Source organism: Antennarius striatus, chromosome 14, assembly GCF_040054535.1.
Source record: "Antennarius striatus isolate MH-2024 chromosome 14, ASM4005453v1, whole genome shotgun sequence".
Lineage (NCBI taxonomy): Eukaryota > Metazoa > Chordata > Actinopteri > Lophiiformes > Antennariidae > Antennarius > Antennarius striatus.
Window position 1 is genome coordinate 4,004,866 of NC_090789.1, and position 20,227 is coordinate 4,025,092.

The window sequence follows — 20,227 nt, forward strand, 5'->3', positions numbered from 1 at the left end:
CCATCTATCACAAAGAATCTCCTCAAGGATGTTTCATCCTCCTATCGTCCCCCTTTTTATCTGTTTCCGCAGTCCTGTTCATTCCATCTCTTCTCCAGTCTGCCTTTCTTTTCTTCATTGCCCATCCATGTTTGTTTCTCCACCTGACTGCCCCTCCATCACGTTTGGCTTTGACATCCCTCTCTAACCTTTTCTCACCATGTCTCACAGTTGTTCACAATTCCTCTCCATGTGTCTTCTTTCATTAGTGGTTCCATTTTCCGCCACAAATGACCCAAGTATCGTGATAGAGGAGTGTTTTCTATGTTTGCTGTCAGAAAGGGCCGAAACTGTGCCTTTTTACGTTGTTTTTTTAAACTTTTATCATTTGCATTTTTTCCACACAAGACTTTCTGATGGCTGTAATGTGTTCAGCACATCACAGTCATTTGATTGACACCTTGTGTTCGTATGTGTCGTCTTCTTCTTTTTATCAATAACAATTGCAAACAGTCTGTGGGTGGATTACCACCCCCTTCTGGCAGTAGAAGATATTCATTCATTTCTCTAACCACTTCATCCACTTGCGCGGTTCGCGGGTAGCTGGATCCTATCCCAGCTGTCTTGGGATGTGACGCTGGGAAAACTCCGGGCGTGACGCCAGTGCACTGCGGTACCTCCAGACGTTCTGAGAATTTATTATCTCTGTAAATTTTATAATATGTGATCTCGTGTGAGACTGATCACCCATGTCCCTGTGTGCACTCTCCACCCCGTTATACCTCCGTCTCTTTATGCATCGCCGCCGCTGGCATCAGTCCTGCAGAGGTCGGGTACACATTCACACACAAACACTGTCTGTCACGCTTACAATTAAAGTGGACCTCCCTCTTCCCTTTCCCAAGAAAACCCATAATAGGAAACGCCCTCGTTATCTCTGCGGACACCAGCGCTTTAATACGAGCCGTGAACAAACAAGGTGTGGGTACATGCTCTGCTACGTGTGCGCTCATAAAGCACCGAGCCAAAAATCACGTTGCCCTCTATTTCAAACTGTTAATTCCCCGTTGACTGGTCGTCCTTGGTGCGGGAACGTGGTGAAATATGGGCGGAGAGGAGATGGGTGAGGACAAATGAGCTGGAAATGAAATAAAGGAGATGTTTTGTGTTCTAGCTTGTGTGGAATATGGGGAGTGAGTTGGAGACATGTTGGAAAATGGTCAAGTTTTCCTAAAGAGGTAAAGATATTATCAAACTAGGAATTGAGGAAAATCAGTGTCATTGCACCATGAAGCAGTTGTCCCACGATAGTTTGACCCTTCCCCTCTTAAAAACTGCCCCTAGAACGTCTGTGTAGGTTCTCAGTTATCCAGGTCATGGTTATCCAAAGATGTTTAAATCAATGGACTTTTAGAAAGTTTCTTGAAGACGTTTCGCCTCTCACCCAAGAGGCTTCGTCAGTTCTCGTGGTGTCCCTAGAACCTGCGTTATCACGTTTTAATGTCGTTGTACACTTGTGAATGATGACATTAAAGGCATTCTATTCTATTCTATTCTATTCTGTTCTATTCTATATGTTTGGACGTTATTCTCCGGAGCGTTAGATTGTGGGTGTTTACTGCAGGAACAGTATTTGCTTGTGGACTATAGAGCTTTGTGTAATCACCGTGGGAAGCTGAGAGAAACATTTAGTGTGGTCGACTCCAAATGCAATGATTTGCATTCTGTTAATCAAAGGAGAGTTTGATGCCAATGCAGTTCTAGCCATCGAGAACTGCATTGACTCCCAACCCCGTGTTCGCTGAAACAAGGGGTTGGGAGGTTGGGGGGGTCTTGACTAATATTTGCAAAACATTCAGAGAATTTACTCAGTCTTCCTCCACTTTCCACGCTCCATCCTCCTCCTTCCTTTCTCCGTCGACGTCACTGCTGAGCTCACTGAATGGGCTTCTTGTTTGCCGCGGCCAACGGCTGCTGAGTATGTTTGGCGACCCAGGAGCAGACAATGGCAATGCCAAAACATATAGGAAGGGAGGAAACAGAGAATGGGAAGAGAGAGAGAGAGAGAGAGAGAGAGAGAGAGAGAATGAGTAGTTAGATGTAGAGAGACTATGTTGGAGAACAAGGAGATGCTTGTTGAGTTCAGTCGGGGTGTTTAAGGTCCTGAACATTCTGTGGCTGATGTTTCTCTTAGCTGCCCGCGGGTCGGGAACATTGTCTGTGTTCACGGTTTGATCTGTACTGACATCAACAAATGGGCCAGTATGAAGTTTAATGTGTTGAAGTAACTGTTTGAAGTTACACTATGTAATTATGAATAAAATTAAAGCTAAATTGCGTGAGAACTAACCCAAAACTGAACCCAGAACAGCTTCAGAACACGAACATTTTGCAATCCTGGAATCCATGGGTTGGGTCAATCCTGAGTCATTTTTCAAGTTACAGTTCCCTAAATAGTCCATGATTCTGTCCTTTTAATTGTGAAGGATGCTTTTCTGTATTTCCTGTGAATATATTAGTATAAACACAATGATTTATGGACAATAATTCACTGGTTGTGGTGCTAGAACACAGATTCCGGCTTCTGTAGCTATTTGAAGTTTTGTCAGTGGGGTGGAGAGGAAAACGCCCTCGGCTCAGGGAATGGCCTTTTGGAAAAATGCTTACAAAGCTTAAATGCTTAAGTTGCGGAAGCTGCGCCTTTTCTTAGCAGGAGTTGGAGCTTTAAAAAAATGATAAAAAAAAGAAGGGAGTTGAGATGAAAGTGGTTTACCTTACAGTAAAGGAAAAGATCTGAGTCCCAGAAAGAGGGATGGATGATTTTAAGATGGGGCGCAGCAGGGGGGCTCTGCTGAGCAGCGGTGAACAGCGACATTAAAAAGGTTTTTGAACAGGAGCCGGGCCCCTGAGCTCACTACAGATACAGAGGAAACGGTGGGAGGGGGGTGCCAAAGCGAGAGAGAAAGCTAAGATTAGTCGGAGGGGGTGAAAATGAAAGGAGGAGCAATGATGGGGGGGCAAGAAGAAAGACGCAAAATAGGAACCCAAAAGTGGAACCCTGTGTAGTGAAGTGAAAACAGGTGATGTTGAGTTTCCTGCTGGGTTGAGGATGGAGGTGTGATAGACAACTGATTGAAGATGGAGGGGTTTACACCCAGCGGGGTGCCGCTTTCCTCCAATGACCTGCAATCTGATTGGAGATGTGAGGTAACAGATGAGTTTACGCTCTACCTGAGATGGAGGTCTCACAGATTTATTCAGGAAGGTCTCTGGATCCAGAAATTTGTGGGAATGAGACGAAGTCCAGGGAAAGGGATTTGTGGAAATGAGTCAAGGACAGTCAGACAGTCGGAAGCAGTTGATAGCGATTCCCTCAACGTCAGACAGGCAGTCTTAGCAGATCTTGGACTTAAGACCTGGTACTTTTTAAATCTGTCTACTCCAGTGAAATGGATCCTTGTGTTTGGCTCCAGGTGAGTTAATGTCAGTCCGGTGGGTCAGAGTCAAGGTCACTCTGAAGGACGACCGGATCAATAGCTTAAGTGTTGCCGGCCTTGTCTTTATAGACATTCCCACAAAAGTGTTGCTTTTAGCATTTAACCAAGGACTCTTATCTTGTTTACCTGCTGATGCTAGTGTGTATTCACGGGTTAACCCCCAGATTAGAAATCAGTCAGTGATGAATTATAGAACAATTACCTCATCGCGGCTCATTTAGAACAAATATTCATTACAATGAACTGATAATAAATCCATGGATGTGTATTTGTTTTATCGTTTGTTTGTTTGTTTGTTTGTAGTCCCAGAGCTGAAGACCTTTGCTCCGATCCGGATGAATGTGGAGAAAATTGTTTTCTCCTCAGGTTGTCAAGGACGACGAATGAGCCGAGTTTTATCTCACAATAAATAGTGTCTATTCAGTCCTCTGGTGTTGTGTTCGATAAGAACAGACTGCAGTCGCTGCTGCAGTGAGAGAGAGAGAGAGAGAGAGAGAGAGAGAGAGAGAGAGAGAGAGAGAGACAGAGAGAGAGAGAGAGAGAGAGAGAGAGACAGAGAGTGAGACAGATGCAGTATGGTGAAATTCCACAACAGTCCTTTCTGTTTATGATTTGTAGTCTTTCTCTTTATTCCCACACAATCACCTTTATTCTCACACATAGACACACACACACACACACACACACACACACACACACACACACACACACACACACACACACACACACACACACACACACACACACACACACACACACACACACACACACACACACACACTGTTAAATTCTGCCAAATGAGAATGACTCAGAGCAACAAATGAGGCTAATGATCCTCTTTTTTAGAGCCTGTTATGACGCTGGTTTTAGACGCTCCTCATCCTCAGCACGTCTCATTTCACACGCCTCCCACCAACATTACCGTCACGGTAACCCGAGCAGTCAGAAAATACATTCTGTGATTGGTCAAAACAAAACCTTTTCAATCATACATGTTTTTTTTGTTTTTTTTGCACCCAGGGCGTCTACAAAGATAACATCACTTCACCTGAAATCAAGTCACACCAACAGATTCCATCAAATTCACTCGGATTAATCGGATTAGTCAGCATTATCTCGACTATTGACTCTCTCTGTTGCCGTACTTTGACCCGATTGGCCCCCCCTCTCAAAATATGTATCTGCACCTCACGTACCAGAGAGTTTTCATTACGGTCTGCCTTTTATTATTTCTCCTGATCTCCCAGCTTTAAAGAAAGTGACCCAGATTCTGCATAGGTATCTGGATCTGGGTCTTTGGGGTCTCCACTCATCTGTTTTCCGTTCTTCTACTCCTTCCTTTTCCCTCCACACACAGAAATGAGACGGTCTCTCGCCTCTTTGGTAACTAATCTCTCCTAGCGTGGCCTTGGCCTCTTATTAAACAACGAAAGCAACACCACTAATGACTCCACATCGCCTGCTACACACACGACTTAATGCCATAAAAGCTATCTTAACACACACTAATTTTACAGACACACAAGACGACTCCTGGCCAGCTGCTTCTGGAGGGAATCAACCAGGAATGTTCAGGAGATTAACAGCACAATAACTTCCAGTTAATTTAACGTCTTTCTGTGTTTTTTTTTTTTTATCATAAGCCTTGCAGACATGCTAACATAAAGCCTCATCCGCTGCTTTCCAAACAATTTCATCACTGCTCCAGAAACTTCACATCCTATTTATTGTGATGTGAGCTTTTTGCACTTGTTTCCTCTCTGTCATCTCGCATCCCGTGATGGCTGGAGGTTAGCATATAGCCCGCTCATTTCCGAGCCCGGTTATGCTTGAAATTGTGAAATTATTGGCCTCAAATGGACGGAGATGAAGATCGCAGGATATTAAGTCACTTTGTGCAATCTGCTTCTCCTCTTTGTGAGGCAAATATTCAGTTAAGGTTGATTGAGCCAATTTGTTTCACAAAATATGTTGTTCAAGCATTCCATAATGGTCCAAGGCGTCCTAAATATTCTACACCCGATTAATTTTTCTCAAACAATTGAATCTTAGCACCACAGTATATTTCTCTAAGTCTATACAGGTGTGCTTCACATTTATCAGTTTCTTGGCAACGAGCGAGTTTTATTCCGTCTTGCTCATCGTTGGTGGGTTGCCAAGGGATGGACCTACCAGAATGACCAAAGCACCAGTAAAACATGTGGGCGCTCCAGATCCTGACCTCCCATGTTTCCTCAAATCGATGGATGCTAGGAGTCGTGAGGCTTATCTGATGCACAAACAGAGTGTGTTCTGTCCCCTCGAACAGGAAGCAAGCTTCATCTTCCTCCTCCGCTCCGAGCATCCCAGTCATCATCATCATCTCACTGCAATTAGCAGATGAAGCACCGCGCATTATGAATTCCTGTTTGTTTCCAATTATCGAGTTGTGCCGGTGATGAATTGGCGTGTTTGCGCGCCGTGGTCGATTGATTCCTTTGAATAGAGCGTGTTGTAAATATTTAGGACGCAGCATCGGCGTAAAAGTTGTTTTTGTAATATGTTGCAGCTTTAAAACGTGTCTGAGAGAGAGAGAGAGAGAGAGAGAGAGAGGAAAAGAGAGAAATGGAGCGTCCAGGCGCCAGCGGAGAGGGGTACGTCTGGCAGCTGTCATTTTGTGGCATAAAGGATTTTGGGAGAATTACAGTGAATGAGTTAGAGGATGTACACAAGTTTCCCTCTACATTGTGTTTGTGCATGTGTGTGTGTGTGTGTGTGTGTGTGTGTATGCTCCTTATGTTCATCACTCACCAGCTCCCTGCTACTGTGAATGCTCATGACTTCTTTGTCACTGTCTACCTCGGAATTTCCTACAAATGCGCGGCTAACATGAAGCTAAACTTCAAAAAAATACATTTTAAAGTCTCAAATTTACAGAGTTCTGTAGAGAATGACAACAGGAAGCACAACAAGTGAGTCCATCCATGAAATCTGGAGTCGTTGCCGTCCGAAACATAAAAATCCCTCACTTTTATTGGCTTGATCCCCGTGTTCCACGTGTTCACGGATGACATGATTTTGTTGGATGAGAAACGATATTTTTTTTTGTGACCGATGTTACCCATTTAAACAGGCACACACACAAACACACACACATACACACACACACACACACACACACACATACGTGCCAGTCATGTCCAAAGCCAGCGAATGCATTAATCAGAGATAATCCGTGTCTTTGCTGTTTTTACAGGCTGTTATTTACAAATGCAGAGGTGATGAACCTCGTGGAACTTTTTTTCTTCCAGACTGATTTTTCACGACTCTTTCGCGATCACATCAATTAGTTGTGAGGCACATTTTTAGAATTTATTCACAGCCGTCTGTAAGGCTGTGGGAGAGCTTTAGAATCCGGACCCCCCTTTGCCACTGGGATTCATGTTAATCCCTACAACTTTAACCTTTACTTGATTTTAACAGATCCACAACTTAGGCCTCTGGATGACTGAATTATTTGTTCATCCGTCAATTCTTTTATTCACGTTAATATTTACTGTTTGGAGCACAGGGACATCATCGGTGATGATGTCTGACTGATATAGCTGAAATAGCTGACTGATAGAATTGTATAGATCTTCTGTGAGGGTTGGCAGTCGGATGAAGACCCCGTGTGCTGCCGGTTTGAGTCCGGGTCCCAGCACACGCACGCACACACACACACACACACACACACACACACACACACACACACACACACACACACACACACACACACACGTGTGGTCCCCCAGGTCTGCAGTCAATCTGTGGAGCTCATTATGGAATCATCATATGGATAAACAGCTTTATGCACCGATTAATTATTCATGGGGATCTCTCTGTGGTGAATAACAAGTACCTCATTGTGTCGATATCTTTCTATTACGAGAGTTTTTATATTTATATATACAATTTATAGCCACTCCAGACCTTCTGGTGTCCATCGAGTAAAAAAATGTTTGATTACTTGGAGCTTTCCTAATTCCTCTGATGTTTTTTTGCTTCAGCACTGAGGGTTTATCTTTAAAAGAATGAAGTAACGCAGAAGACACATCGTTGTTTGAAAAGCTTCAACTTCAAACTTCTTGAGGTCTTTATATGTCAAAGTTACGGCCTCTAAAACATGGGGTACCACCAGCTGTTTATGAGCAACCTGTCACCAGAACAATGGTGACCACCAGACGAACCATGGGAGGAGCCGGGACGCAGGAAATGAGCGGCTGTTTTCTTTTGGTTGTCCAGACTTGTGCCTGTTAATTAAGTGCAAAGAGGCCCTTTGAGAATTTCTGCGCTCGGAGGAATGAACTTGTTGCATTGTGGCGACGCTTGACCCATTTGTGCCACTCCCCCCCGGATGGCGTGCTGCAGCGTCAGCCTCGCGGTTAATCCCCCCACGACCCAGAAAGCCGTTTGTCCAGCAGCTGGTTGTGTCGCCGTGGAGCTCGTAACACAACAATGGTGTCGTGTGGCGGAGAAAGTGTGAAACACAGCAGGGCTTTGGCAACTGCTCTTCATTTACACGCTTACAAGTGTAATTGATTGTAGTCGTCCAGCAGCTGGAATACATCCTCAGCTGCTTCCGGATGACACACACACACACATGCATACACACACACGCACACTGTGTTGTGGAAACTGTGTGCGACTGAAGAGCATTTTCTAAATTGTTGAATGGTTGAAGCCACCTGTCCAATACAAGCGAGGAATTTTGTGTGTTTGAATAAGAATCCCGCCATTTTTAGCTTTAGCGTCAATGCTAATTTCAGTACGGCTGCTTCCTCTATCTCCGTTTTTGTCTGTGAGATTTTGTTCGGGGTGAAAGTTGAAGCGTTTCCCAGCATGCATCTGCATTCCTGCGGGCCTCTCACGGGGGGAGCATTTTCAAGGACGGTGTGAGGACGGAATAAGACGATCCCAACAAATTGCGGGGCTCCCTGGGGCGTCGCTCTCTGGATGCGGTCGCCGTCTCACGGCCTCTGTTTGAGCGCTCTGGAAATACGCGTTTGGGTCGCCTGTTTACATTCCACTGATTACTCCTGGGACTCCTGCTCGTCCTCTGTTCCACAGCTCATTTGCAGGAGGAGGCACATCTGTGTGTGTGTTTAGAATATATTCAGACTCCTCACCGGAGTGCAATTGGCAACTGCTCCCCCCTCCAGAAACATCCTGATAGACTCTTTAAGCTGGCGCTGAAAGCAGGAATACACCTCTGCTAAAATTCTAATTCAAATTGACGAAATTCTTTTGCGTGTTTCTAGGAAAATTTGCTCAATGCTTTTGTTGGAGAACTCAAGGGGATTGCAGATGTATTTTTTTAGTCCTGGTCGCTGGTAATTCCCCCTTAAAAAGATGACTTCCTGCTCCTTGCCAGCTGAACGCAAAACCCGGTCGCCTTTTCTATTTCCTAGTAATTCCACTCAAAGTCGAATTAATAGATTGTTTTTATTGTATTGAATTTTTCCTGTGTGATAAATAATAAACAAAGGATGACCTCCCTCAGCAATGAAGAGGAGTTTGACGTGTACTTTTAAGATTGTCCTTCTTTAACCTCGCTGTGCACACCAGCCGACATCCTTTCCGCTCTCCTCACCTGATGGAGAGTTCTTTCCGGTGCAGTGCGGTGACAGAGCTCTTCAGTAACCGACCCATTAGGCCAAGTCGTTATCGCCATAATATAATGTCATATGTTGCCTGGAGTGATAAGAGTTTGAAAAATGACCGTCAGCAGCGCTGGAGGGGTTGCGACAGTGTGTGAGGTGTGTGTTGTACACAATGAGTGTCCAGGGCTCTGCTAATGGCGTGCGGTCAGGAGCGTCCAGGTAATTTACAGTTGCTGTGATGTAATGGCATTTGATATGGAGGGACACGCAACGACTTAGCATCAGGTCGAACTCAGATGTGTGTGTGTGTGTGTGTGTGTGTGTGTGTGTGTGAGAGGCAAGGCAGTGTGTAAAAGACAAACAAATTAAAGGCAAAAACGTCTGAGAGACCAAAGATGCCTTAATATATTCTATCACCACACACTGCTCAGTGCTTCATCTGTGTTTGGAAGAGTGTTTGAGCGTTTTGGTGTAGTTTTGTGTCTGAATTCCCCCGTGTGTGTGTGTGTGTGTGTGTGTGTGTGTGTGTGTGTGTGTGTGTGTGTGTGTGTGTGTGTGTGTGTGTGTGTGTGTGTGTGTGTGTGTGCCTGCCAGCGGCTGGCAGCAGATTTTCCTCCACCAGCAGGCGTTCTGTTCGCGGCTGTGATGCTCAATCAGTCGGTTCATTCAGTTTTCTCCCTCGGGACCCGCTGAGCCCCATTAACTGATTTGAGCAGGATTTTTTAAAATAAATAAATATTCTATCATGTCACACATTTATTATTCATGATTCGGCTCTGTAGTTCCTGCACCTTTTGAATAAAGTAATCAGTTCGTTGAATCCGGAGGCTAATCCGTGTGATTGTACAGTCTTTTGGGGGTGGAAATTGAAATTAACTTTGATTTTTACTGTAAATTAAACTCACATTTTGAGATTTTTTTTGTCCTGTCTTCCAATGAGATAAAGATAGGACACAACAGTCTTTGCTGAATTCATTCATTTGTAAACAAGGACCTTTCCATCAAACAGCAGCGAAGAGCTCACCTTTTGCTCGATTGCTCACCCCCCCACCCAAAAGAAATTGGCCCTAAGGTTAGAGCAAGCAAGAGGATATTTCTGTGCCTCCCCGTCGCTCGACACCTCTCTGACTTACAGCCCAGAAACATGAATAATCTTCTGGCTTGTGAAATGAGAAATCAAATGGAATTGGAAAAAGATAAAAAAGCGGCGCCGTATCTGCCCGGTGCAATCATCCCGACTGCTCAGGCGAACGGATTCAACCACAAATGTGAAGATTGCTCAGTGAGGGTTGCCATGTTTGTTTGACTGCAACACCCCCCCCCCCACCACCACCACCACCACCAACACCACAGCCGTGCGGCCCACCCCATCTGCTGTATGTGATTGTAGATATACCCCATGTTTCTTCCATATCTTTTCTAGACGAGCAGGTATGTTGAATGTGGCTCTGGTCTGGAGGGGGATGGGGATGTTGGGGGGGGGTGCATGGAGGACGAAAAAAACTGGGAGAACAGATGACAAATTGGACGGAGAGGGAGAGCAGAGATAGGAATTATAGGGAAGCTGTGTGTGTGTGTGTGTGTGTGTGTGTATGTGTGTGTGTGTGTGTGTGTGTGTGTGTGTGTGTGTGTGTGTGTGTGTGTGTGTGTGTGTGTGTGTGTGTGTGTGTGTGTGTGTGTGTGTGTGTGTGTGTGCAGCCATGCTGTGTTATAGGCCAACGCTGCAAAGGGTTGAGAGGGTCGACCCCCGCCATCCGCCCTGGCGACCCCCCCACACCACCCACCCCCTGCTAAAGAGGGATCACATTTCAATCTCAGTAACCAGACACAGACTTACTATTAATTCCCTTTATTGCCCTCACCTTCAGCCCAGAAGGCTGGTGTCACAGGGGGAGATGAATGAATCGCCGTGGCGACGGGAGGCAGAATGACATCCTGATTGGTTCACGTTCTCTGGATGTGGAAAGCGTGCGCCCGTGTTTATTTAGCTCTCGTCTCTGGGCATTTGTTGCATCTCATTAGCAGCTTTTTCAAATGAATTACCCCCCCCCCCCCCGCCCGATAGTTTCTTTATCTTGCCGCCTATTCAACACGTGGAGACTGACGCTGTCCTATCTGCTCCTCACTTGGGGGGGTTCACGGTTACAGAGACATTATGCATGTAGTCGCTCAGGTGTTAGAGGCACACACCTCCCTCCAGCTGCCTCTATTCATAGCCACGTTTCATATCTTTGTTCTCAAATTCCCAGAGTTCAACAGTTCAGCAGCCCCCGCCCATCAGTATTTCTAAAGAAGGTCAGCAATTCATCTTATCTCTTCACGCTCCACACAAACATTTACTTATTTGGATCCCGCGCTCATATCTCTTAAATCGCACAAAATCGCTCCACTCTGCAATTATTATTATTATTATCATTATTATTATTAGTGTTATTAATTACAGTAATAATACTATTGATATTATTGTTTTTCTTATATTATTATTATTTTATAATTTCAGTGTTATTCGTGTTATTTTTCTTATATTATTATTAATATAATTATATTACATTATTATTATTAGCTGTGAGGTGAATAATAATCAGAGACAAGATGCAATTTTTTTGCTGCGACGATGGGAATATGATCCGGATGTTGGGAAATAAAATGTCATTATTTTTGAGCACAATTTGCTTTTTGCGTTCACATTGTACACGCCAAGAGTTTGCTCGTCATATTGTTCTGAGTTGCAGAAACTGATGTGTGTGCTGATGGGTGAGGTTGTTAGCGCACGTTTCCCCCTTTGGAAGAGCGTGTAATGGAATGGAGATAGAAAGATTCATCAGATAGACGGAAGAGAGACGTGACGAAGCCTGGGAAATCTTCAGCGAAAGGAAGGAGGGAAGAAGAAAAGTGGAACTGAAATCAAAAGTCTTCTAAGCGATTGAGGGTGAGTGAGAGACGCGTCGCCGTAGAAACGCAGAATCACAACCGACAGCTGGATGAAGAAGAGGACGAGAGGAGACCTACAGCTCTGTCTTCACCCAATTAGAACTCCCAAGACTTCATCAGTGTCCAGAGGAGAAACAGCAGATGAAGACAGGAAATGCTTTTTACCCCCCCCCCGGGGGGGGGGGGGGGGGGGGGTCATGTGACATCCACATCCAGGGCGGATGTTTTAGACGCACACACCAGAGCCCCCGTTGACCCCGACGACCCGAGATGGACACGAGACGCCAACAGACAACCAGGAGGTCATCCTCTCATCATGTGATGTTTATCCGCTGGGGGGAGAGTCGGGGGGGGGGGGTGACAACGCTTCACGCCGTGTGTGCGTGTGTGGTTCCTGATGAGAGATGTTGTGTATCAACAGCTGAGGAGGAGCGCGGTCCTGTCGATGGATGAAGATGTGAGACGTCTGTAATGTGAGAGAGGAAGAGGGACCGAGGGGGGGGGTGGGAGGAAGTGAGGTGGGTGGGGGGCAGCGCTGCTAAATTATGCATTTTCATTTCCCCCATTTAGGGCGGAAAGATCAATTCCTCATGCTGAACCCATTAACCCTAAAGGATGGGCAGCGTTGCCTTGGCAACGCAAATGATGTCCCTCGATAGGAAGCACCTGTTTCTGCACTGGCAGGCACACACACACACACACACACACGCACGCACGCACACACACACGCAGCCGTATCTGTTAAATCTGATTCATCATTACAATTGAAGTGCCCATCATGTAAGTGTGTGTGTGTGTGTTTGTGTGTGTGTGTGTGTGTGTGTGTGTGTGTGTGTGTGTGTGTGCGTGCGTGCGTGCACTGCATTGTCTGCATCAGGGTAGGGTCCCTCTTCTCTTGCACCACGGCTTGCTGGGAGTCGAATTTCATCCTCCCTCCCTGGGGGCCGGTGTGTGTGTGTGTGTGTGTGTGTGTGTGTGTGTGTGTGTGTGTGTGTGTGTGTGTGTATGACTATTTGCACGCAGACAGCTCTCAGCTTTCCTTCCTGTGTTTACTCCCCCTCTTTCATCTCTTTCATTCTCTTCTCTCTCCTTTTGCTTGCATTATGATCTCATTGAATCCTAATGACCCCCCTCCCTCCTTAATCTCGGCAGCAGTCCCCTCCCCTTCTTCCTCCCTCCCCCATTTCTCCTGCCCCTATCATCCAATGACCCTGGTTAGGACGGGTCATGGTCAGTTGGTTTTGTGCGTTTTTATACCTCTAGCTTCACACACACACACATGCACAAACAACACACACACACACTACTTATGCTGATTGGCAGGTTATTGATTAACTCCAGCTGTGACCTTAGTGCCCCGGTGATGTCATCGTGTCAGCAAAGGTGGTCTAGCGTCCTCCAGCTAGCTGATAATTCTGAGGCATTTTGATGGGAGGAGTCGGCTTTGATGTCTTTTTTTTTTTTTTAAAAAAACACTCATCATTTAAAGTTTGCATCAATTTCCTCTCTTCTCTCAACTTCTGGTAGAATTTCAGAAACCGTTACTCTTCCTGCAGCGCACCACGCTAGCATGAGAAAGCTGCTCCAAACCACATTATTTATTATCATGGAAATGCCTCTGGCGCTCCTTTGGGAGTCTCCCCTGGGCCCCCGTGCCTCAGCAGCACCCCCCGGCTGCAGATCAAGGCACCGCCTGGAAAAGCGAAGCGCCGCTCTGCCTGTTGGTGTTATAACGCTGTCGTTCTGCCTTTGTCTTTCACTTCCATCTGACAGCTTGAACAACAGATGAACCGCACACACACACACACACACACACACACACACACACACACACACACACACGCAGGGCTTTGCCTGGATTGTACGCTTCACTGCCAACTCTCTTCCTGCAGAGAAGCAGGGCTCAGGTTGGAGGCCTTGGCTCTCGTTTCTTGCATGGAAGGCTGTGCCTTGATGGGGCTTTCAGTTAGCCTTGCATCTGTGTGTGTGTGTGTGTGTGTGTGTGTGTGTGTGTGTTCTTGTATGCACAGCTGTGCCAGGGTAGAATTTGGATTTCTTCCCTTAATCCAAAAAGCATTCCTTTCAAAATGGCTTTTCCAGTCGGTTGTTTTCTGTGGCGTGAAACAGAAGACGACCCGTCTGACGGTTCCTCTTCCAAGGCTTCTGGTTTGTTTCCTGACAGCCTGGAAGCGCCGGGAGGAGGAGAACGACAGCACGAGGCTGGTGGTCGTCCTCGACCCGCTGTCTGGTACCACACGCCGGTGGCATGTGGAAGTCTCTTGAACAATGAAAAACACAAGCAGCGCTTTTGATGGATGACACTTCAGCAGGAATGGAGTGTGTCCTCGAGGGGACAACGGGTTTGGATCGATGCACTTCACCGCGGTTTTGTGTTTGGCGAAGAAATAAGTCGGCAACATCAGCCTTAGCAACAACCGGAGAAGGGCAGAATGGATGAAATGAATGAAAAGCATATAGAGAATGATAGGAATGCCTCGCTGTAGGCGGTTGTCGTGGCGACAGCATTCAATGACGATGCGGTGAGGATTCGGCGTCACCTCAAGATGATCCTCAGGGAGACGAGAGGAGAACAGCTGCACCTGGGTCGTCCCACCAGGAGAGGGCACTGGTTGCGCTCCATTACGCCGTTTTTTAGAAACTGAAGGTGTGCCACAGGGAGAGCCATGTTCTGCATTAAAGGGGCGGTCGTCACGACGATAATCTGTTTCACCTCACCGCCAATTTGCATCTCCGTGGACTTTCTAGTTCTTCCTGCTTTCACGCCGCCTTGTCCAAATATTAATCAAGAATTAACAAAAGCAGACGGCGTGTCGCGCAAAATGCTAATTTCTGTGGGATTGTCGAGGCCGCTGCCGAAGTGATGAGTCGACAAATCCGTCACACACAGACGCAGCTGGAATCATTTGTTTCTGGTGGAGGTTATTATGCGTTTCCTGCTGCGGTTTCACATTCGTTAAGTCACGGCAGACTGTCGTCGACAAGTTAAATTTGTCTTACACACACACACACACACACACACACACACACACACACACACACACACACACACACACACACACACACACACACACACACACACACACACCACCTGTTGCCACGTCACCTGACGTCTACCCATCATGTAACTGATGCCGACACCGTGTCTGCTTTTACCACCCTTGTCTTGATCCAATAAAAGTCTGACAAGAGATAAAAACACAAGTTAAGTCATCACCAAACACACACACACACACACACACACACACACACACACACACACACACACACACACACACACACACACAAAGGCAATAACATGCCTGAGCGCGCACACACATTACCTGCAGCTTAATATTCCTCCGAAGTATATTTTTTTTCTTTCCTTTTGCCACCATAAATAGAACTGATGGGAAAAAAAAGGGGATGTTGTTGCCATGGTGACAAAGAGCAGTGGCAGCCGGTAATTATTCTGCTTTAAGTGGCAGCAGAGACACGTGTGAGCTGGTACAGAGTGACACAGAACACGCAGCCCACTCGTGTGGCGTGACGATCCTGACGACACCCGGACCTGAGTCGCTCAGACCGGACCGGTTCAGGAAGTGATGGAGCGGCGTGTGCGGTGGGGGTGGGGCCTGATGCGTAGGCAGATTTCAAAAAAGTGTGTATGTGTGTGTGTGTGTGTGTATGAATATCATGCGTTATATGATACGATGATGTCACCTGGTTATTATCCCCTCTGTTACTCGGGCACACCGGTCAATAAAATGGACATGTGTGTTACAGTATTAAAGAAAATGCATGTTTGTGTGTGTGTGTTTATGTATGTGTGTGTGTTTGTGTGTATTTGTGTGTGTGTGTGTGTGTGTGTGTGTGTGTCTGTTGTTCAATATGTATTTGATAGGTATTAAAAAGCACTAACATGCTCACAACAACTCCCTTGCTGCTCTCCCACTCACTTCCCCAGGACACACACACACACACAGACACACACACACACACACACACACACACACACACACACATACACACACACAAACACTCGAGGATCATGTTCATTGCTTTACATCTAACAAATAATATCTGCTGTCTTCCAGGCGAGGCCGACCTGACTGATCTTGCGAGGCGTGGAGGTAAGACTGCGTTCACCTCCGACAGCGACACGAATACCGGGCGTGTTTGTCATCCAGGAAAAACACAACCAGGAATTTCCACCAAAACAGGAATTCCTCGGCGTCTTTTGAAGAAGAAGTTAAAACTGGCTCCGTCTGATTCACCACAAACCCCCCCCTCCAGTTGCATAAATGTGGACGCCACCGGCATGAGATTTTCAGAACGCAGAGACGAAACCTTCAAATCTTGATTTAATTGTTTATCTTTGGGGTTTTAACTTAGAATCCTTAAAGAAAACCAAAGAAATGCAGGGTTCAGAGCCGGGAGAGGAGACCTATGGAGGGCCGCTGCAGCAGCAGACTCCCAGCCTGCACTGCAGTCTGACTCTGATGTGTGCTGCCACCTGCTGGCGAAAGCAAGCAACTGAGCTGCAGATTAAAAAATCAAGTCAAGTTTTAGTTCTTAATATTAAAGCTCCCATCCACACTTTACTCTTTACCCAGGATTCTTTGCATCGTTAAATTTCAGTTGAACATCAGGATTGACTTTCAAACCATTTATGATGTCACTAAAATTAAAGAATCAGGGAAATAACATTTTTTGTCATTCTTGCGTGTCTCCAGTTGGTCCAATGCCCTCCCCCGTGTGATGCATCATGGCTCCCCTGCTGAGTGGAGTGTGGTGGGGGCCGGAGATGGGCGTCATGGAGTCGAGGGCCGCAGCTGCCGCCGAGGTGGGGGCGCGGCTGGGAAGCGGGCAGCTGGTCCTGGCCGTCACCCTCAGCGCCCTCACTGCCCTGCTGCTTGTGTCTGTGCTGCTGCTGCTGTGTGCCGGCTGCCAGGGGTGAGACACACACACACACACACACACACACACACACACACACACACACACACACACACGTATAGGTTGCATGACCTCTGTCGACCTGTGCGACTGTTTCCACCGTTGTGACCCAAGGAAACACATATTGGGAGCGTATGGGAGGTCTGGTGTGTTTCCTGGTTTAGCTGGAATGACTGATCCGCATTCCCGCGTTCAAAATAGCACGAACACCTGAGATGCATCGATGGTTATGGTATTTAAAAGTGTGGCGGGGAGCCGCCTGCACTAACTACGTCAGGGGAATGAATTACAGCAATTAAATGAGGGTGCAGTCTAAACGCGGTTCATCAAAGTCATTTTCTCTTCCTTTATTCTGCCGTCTCTCCATTCCAGGCAGAAGAAGTCAGCCGACGGACATCCAGCAGGAGACTACGAGAACCTCATGATTGAAGTGAGTTAGAATTTTACAGTTTCAAGCACATTTAGGAAGAGTTTTAGAGAAACGCAACGCCGGCTAGCGTAACTTAGCATCGAGTGTCTGGTTTCATTTTTTGTGAAATGTTTCTTTAATGCAGAAGCTGTTCTTTGCTAAAGTTTGTCTTATGAGTGTAATTTATGGGATGTTTGAGCACACACACACACCTGTGTGTGTGTGAAAATGCTGACACACTCACGTTTGCAAACTGTCACGGGCGAAAGGATAAATTGGGTCTGGGTTCAATCTAGGAAAGTCAAGAAACTCGGTAATTAAAATTAAATGACGGAATATTCTCCCTCTATTAAATAATAAGATACACACACACGCACACACACACACACGGGAGTGTGTGATTGACAAATGTAATCAGGCTGTGTAACCATTTGTAAATGAGACCTTGGTTAGTGCTGCAAAATTAGCTGCATGCTTGAATGAAACGCACACGCGCACACACACACACACACACACACACACACACACACACACACACACACACACACACACACACACACACACACACACACACACACCCTGTCAGAAACAGAAACACAACCTCCTCAGGTATGTCTGAAGGGAAAAAAATCAGTTCCTCCTATCCAGAAAACACATCTGGGAAATTCCATCACATTTTTTTTTTTACTGGGTAAAATCCGAGTAAACAATAAAAAAAAAGCTGCGTGTGTTTTGGAGCTGACATCTTCTCCTTTCCAGGTATTTGAACAATGTGTGAAAGGCGTAGATGACAATTACCAGCTGCCAATAACACGACGCTCCAGCAGCCGGGGGAACGTTTAAGTGTGACAAACGCCTGGCTTTAACTGCCTAAGTGACATCCAGCTACTCTCTTACTCTGTCACTCCCTCTGGGGAGTGTGTGTGTGTGTGTGTGTGTGTGTGTGTGTGTGTGTGTGTGTGTGTGTGTGTGTGTGTGTGTGTGTCACCCTACATGCTCCCATGCACATTTTTTTTTAACATTTGATGGATATCTTCTCTGTAACCCGGATTAGTGGCGTGGAGGAGTGGTGCTCAGGAGGAGCCCATTGGAATGACGGACCCTGTCACAGGCTGATGGGTTCAATGGGGGTCTTTGTCTTTGCGGATGAGTAGATTGTCTCTCCTCGCTCACCCGCGATCTGTCTTCCGCTATACGGCCGAAAGGTCGTTACCGTTTCGAGTCGAGGGCTGTTCAAATATGTCCTTCATTCCGGATCGTTCATTCGGACATTAAAACACAAATCCAGCCTGACAGGGGAGATCTGGGAAGGTCGGATTTTGCCGGTCTGATCGCACACGACTGTATAATTCTAGAGAAAAAAAACAGATCTTAAAATGACTGAATCTCTTTATCACGAGGATCAATCAGGACGCGAAGATGTAATGAAATAAAAACCAGAATTTTAAATGTTGCTGATACTCAGCAGAGATTTCTGTTTCTCGACAAAGAATAAAAAATTTAAATATTTGGGTCATAAAATAGTTAAAAGATTACCTCATAGACACAAGTAGTTGTGGCAGGGATCGGCCACCGGGTGGCGCTGTGGAGCCTCAGTCACACAACATTCTGCTCACACAGGAAGAAAACAACAAACCTAAACAAAGAGAATCTTGGTTAACACACCTTCAGCGTGAGAGATGGAGCGATGTTGTTATGGAAACGGGTCAGTTTTAGGTGTCTTATGATAAACCTGGTGTGGCAGGGGCATTAATTAGTGCAGCTTCTCTGTGTGTGTGTGTGTGTGTGGGGGGGGGGGGGGATTCTGTCATGGAGGGGTGCTGATTTGACTGTTGGCTCACTCAGCAAGCTGTATTTTTGCCACGTGAGTCTAACTGCCGGATGTGGTGCAAGAGTGATCCGCTCTGTTGAAGTGTCCTTGAGCAAGACTGATTCCCCCGCTAGCTGCATCGTTGTCCTTCAGCGAGGGAGGGGGGGAGTAGAATTAGGGTATCATCAGAGGATCCATGAAGGCCTGTCGTCTCTGCGTCTCGTGTCTATCCATCTGAAGCCGCTTCACGGCATCACCGGAGTTCCTGGTTTGGAGTCTGGAAGTCATGACCCTAAATGACCATCCATGTTTTGACACTGAGAAGGGGTCAAAGGTCACATCTCAGTCAGCCAATCACGCTGCAGTATTGTGTGTCTTCACCAGGAATAAATCTGTGTCTAGATGCATTTTGCTCCAGGATAGAAAAACAACAACCAGGAAAAACATTTAATTAAGCGTGCATAACACGTTGATAACGAGAAATAATCAGCGTCAAAAAGCAAAGAAAAGCAGAGATTTATCCAAAAAAAAACATAAGGGACATGTGGAAATTGTAATTAGCGAAGCAAATCTGAGAGATGTCCTTAAAATACTGAAAAATAACTTTTCAGACGTGTTAAAAATAATTTCATTTCTGTTCAGTGTGATTGACATAATTCTAATATTCTTCCGTCCATCCGCTTTTATTTTTGCAGGCGTCAGAGAAGGACAGCGTCAGCCAATCAGCAGAGAGCCCGGTGACGGATGCGGCGGTCAGCAGCTCTCATAACGGTCCTGTAACCAGCGGTACAAGTAAGCCTGTTAGCCGCGTAGCTTTAGCTTCTGTCTCCATGTGTTTAAATCTGTGATATAAACATATTAGCTTTCGTCACTCAGCCGCAGATGTTTTTTTGTTTATAGCCCTATCTGTGTAAAGTGCTAGCGTTTACTGAAATGCCAGTAACAGTAAATAATAAAGATCACGCAGGGACGAATCAGGGAAAAGTGAGTCATAAGAAAACCACTTTGAAGAAGCCGTTTATCG

General features: G+C 46.1%; 1 protein-coding gene across 1 annotated transcript in view; it reads left to right on the top strand.

The window, feature by feature from the left end:
• Positions 1 to 20,227, top strand: part of pag1 (phosphoprotein membrane anchor with glycosphingolipid microdomains 1) — a 36,668-nt gene that overhangs the window by 7,746 nt on the left and 8,695 nt on the right. Inside the window, exons 2-5 of the mRNA XM_068333725.1 lie at positions 16,123 to 16,158; positions 16,762 to 16,981; positions 17,357 to 17,414; positions 19,899 to 19,995. Coding sequence (XP_068189826.1) covers positions 16,794 to 16,981; positions 17,357 to 17,414; positions 19,899 to 19,995 — 343 coding nt within the window. The 5' untranslated portion in view covers positions 16,123 to 16,158; positions 16,762 to 16,793. The remainder of the gene's footprint in view (positions 1 to 16,122; positions 16,159 to 16,761; positions 16,982 to 17,356; positions 17,415 to 19,898; positions 19,996 to 20,227) is intronic.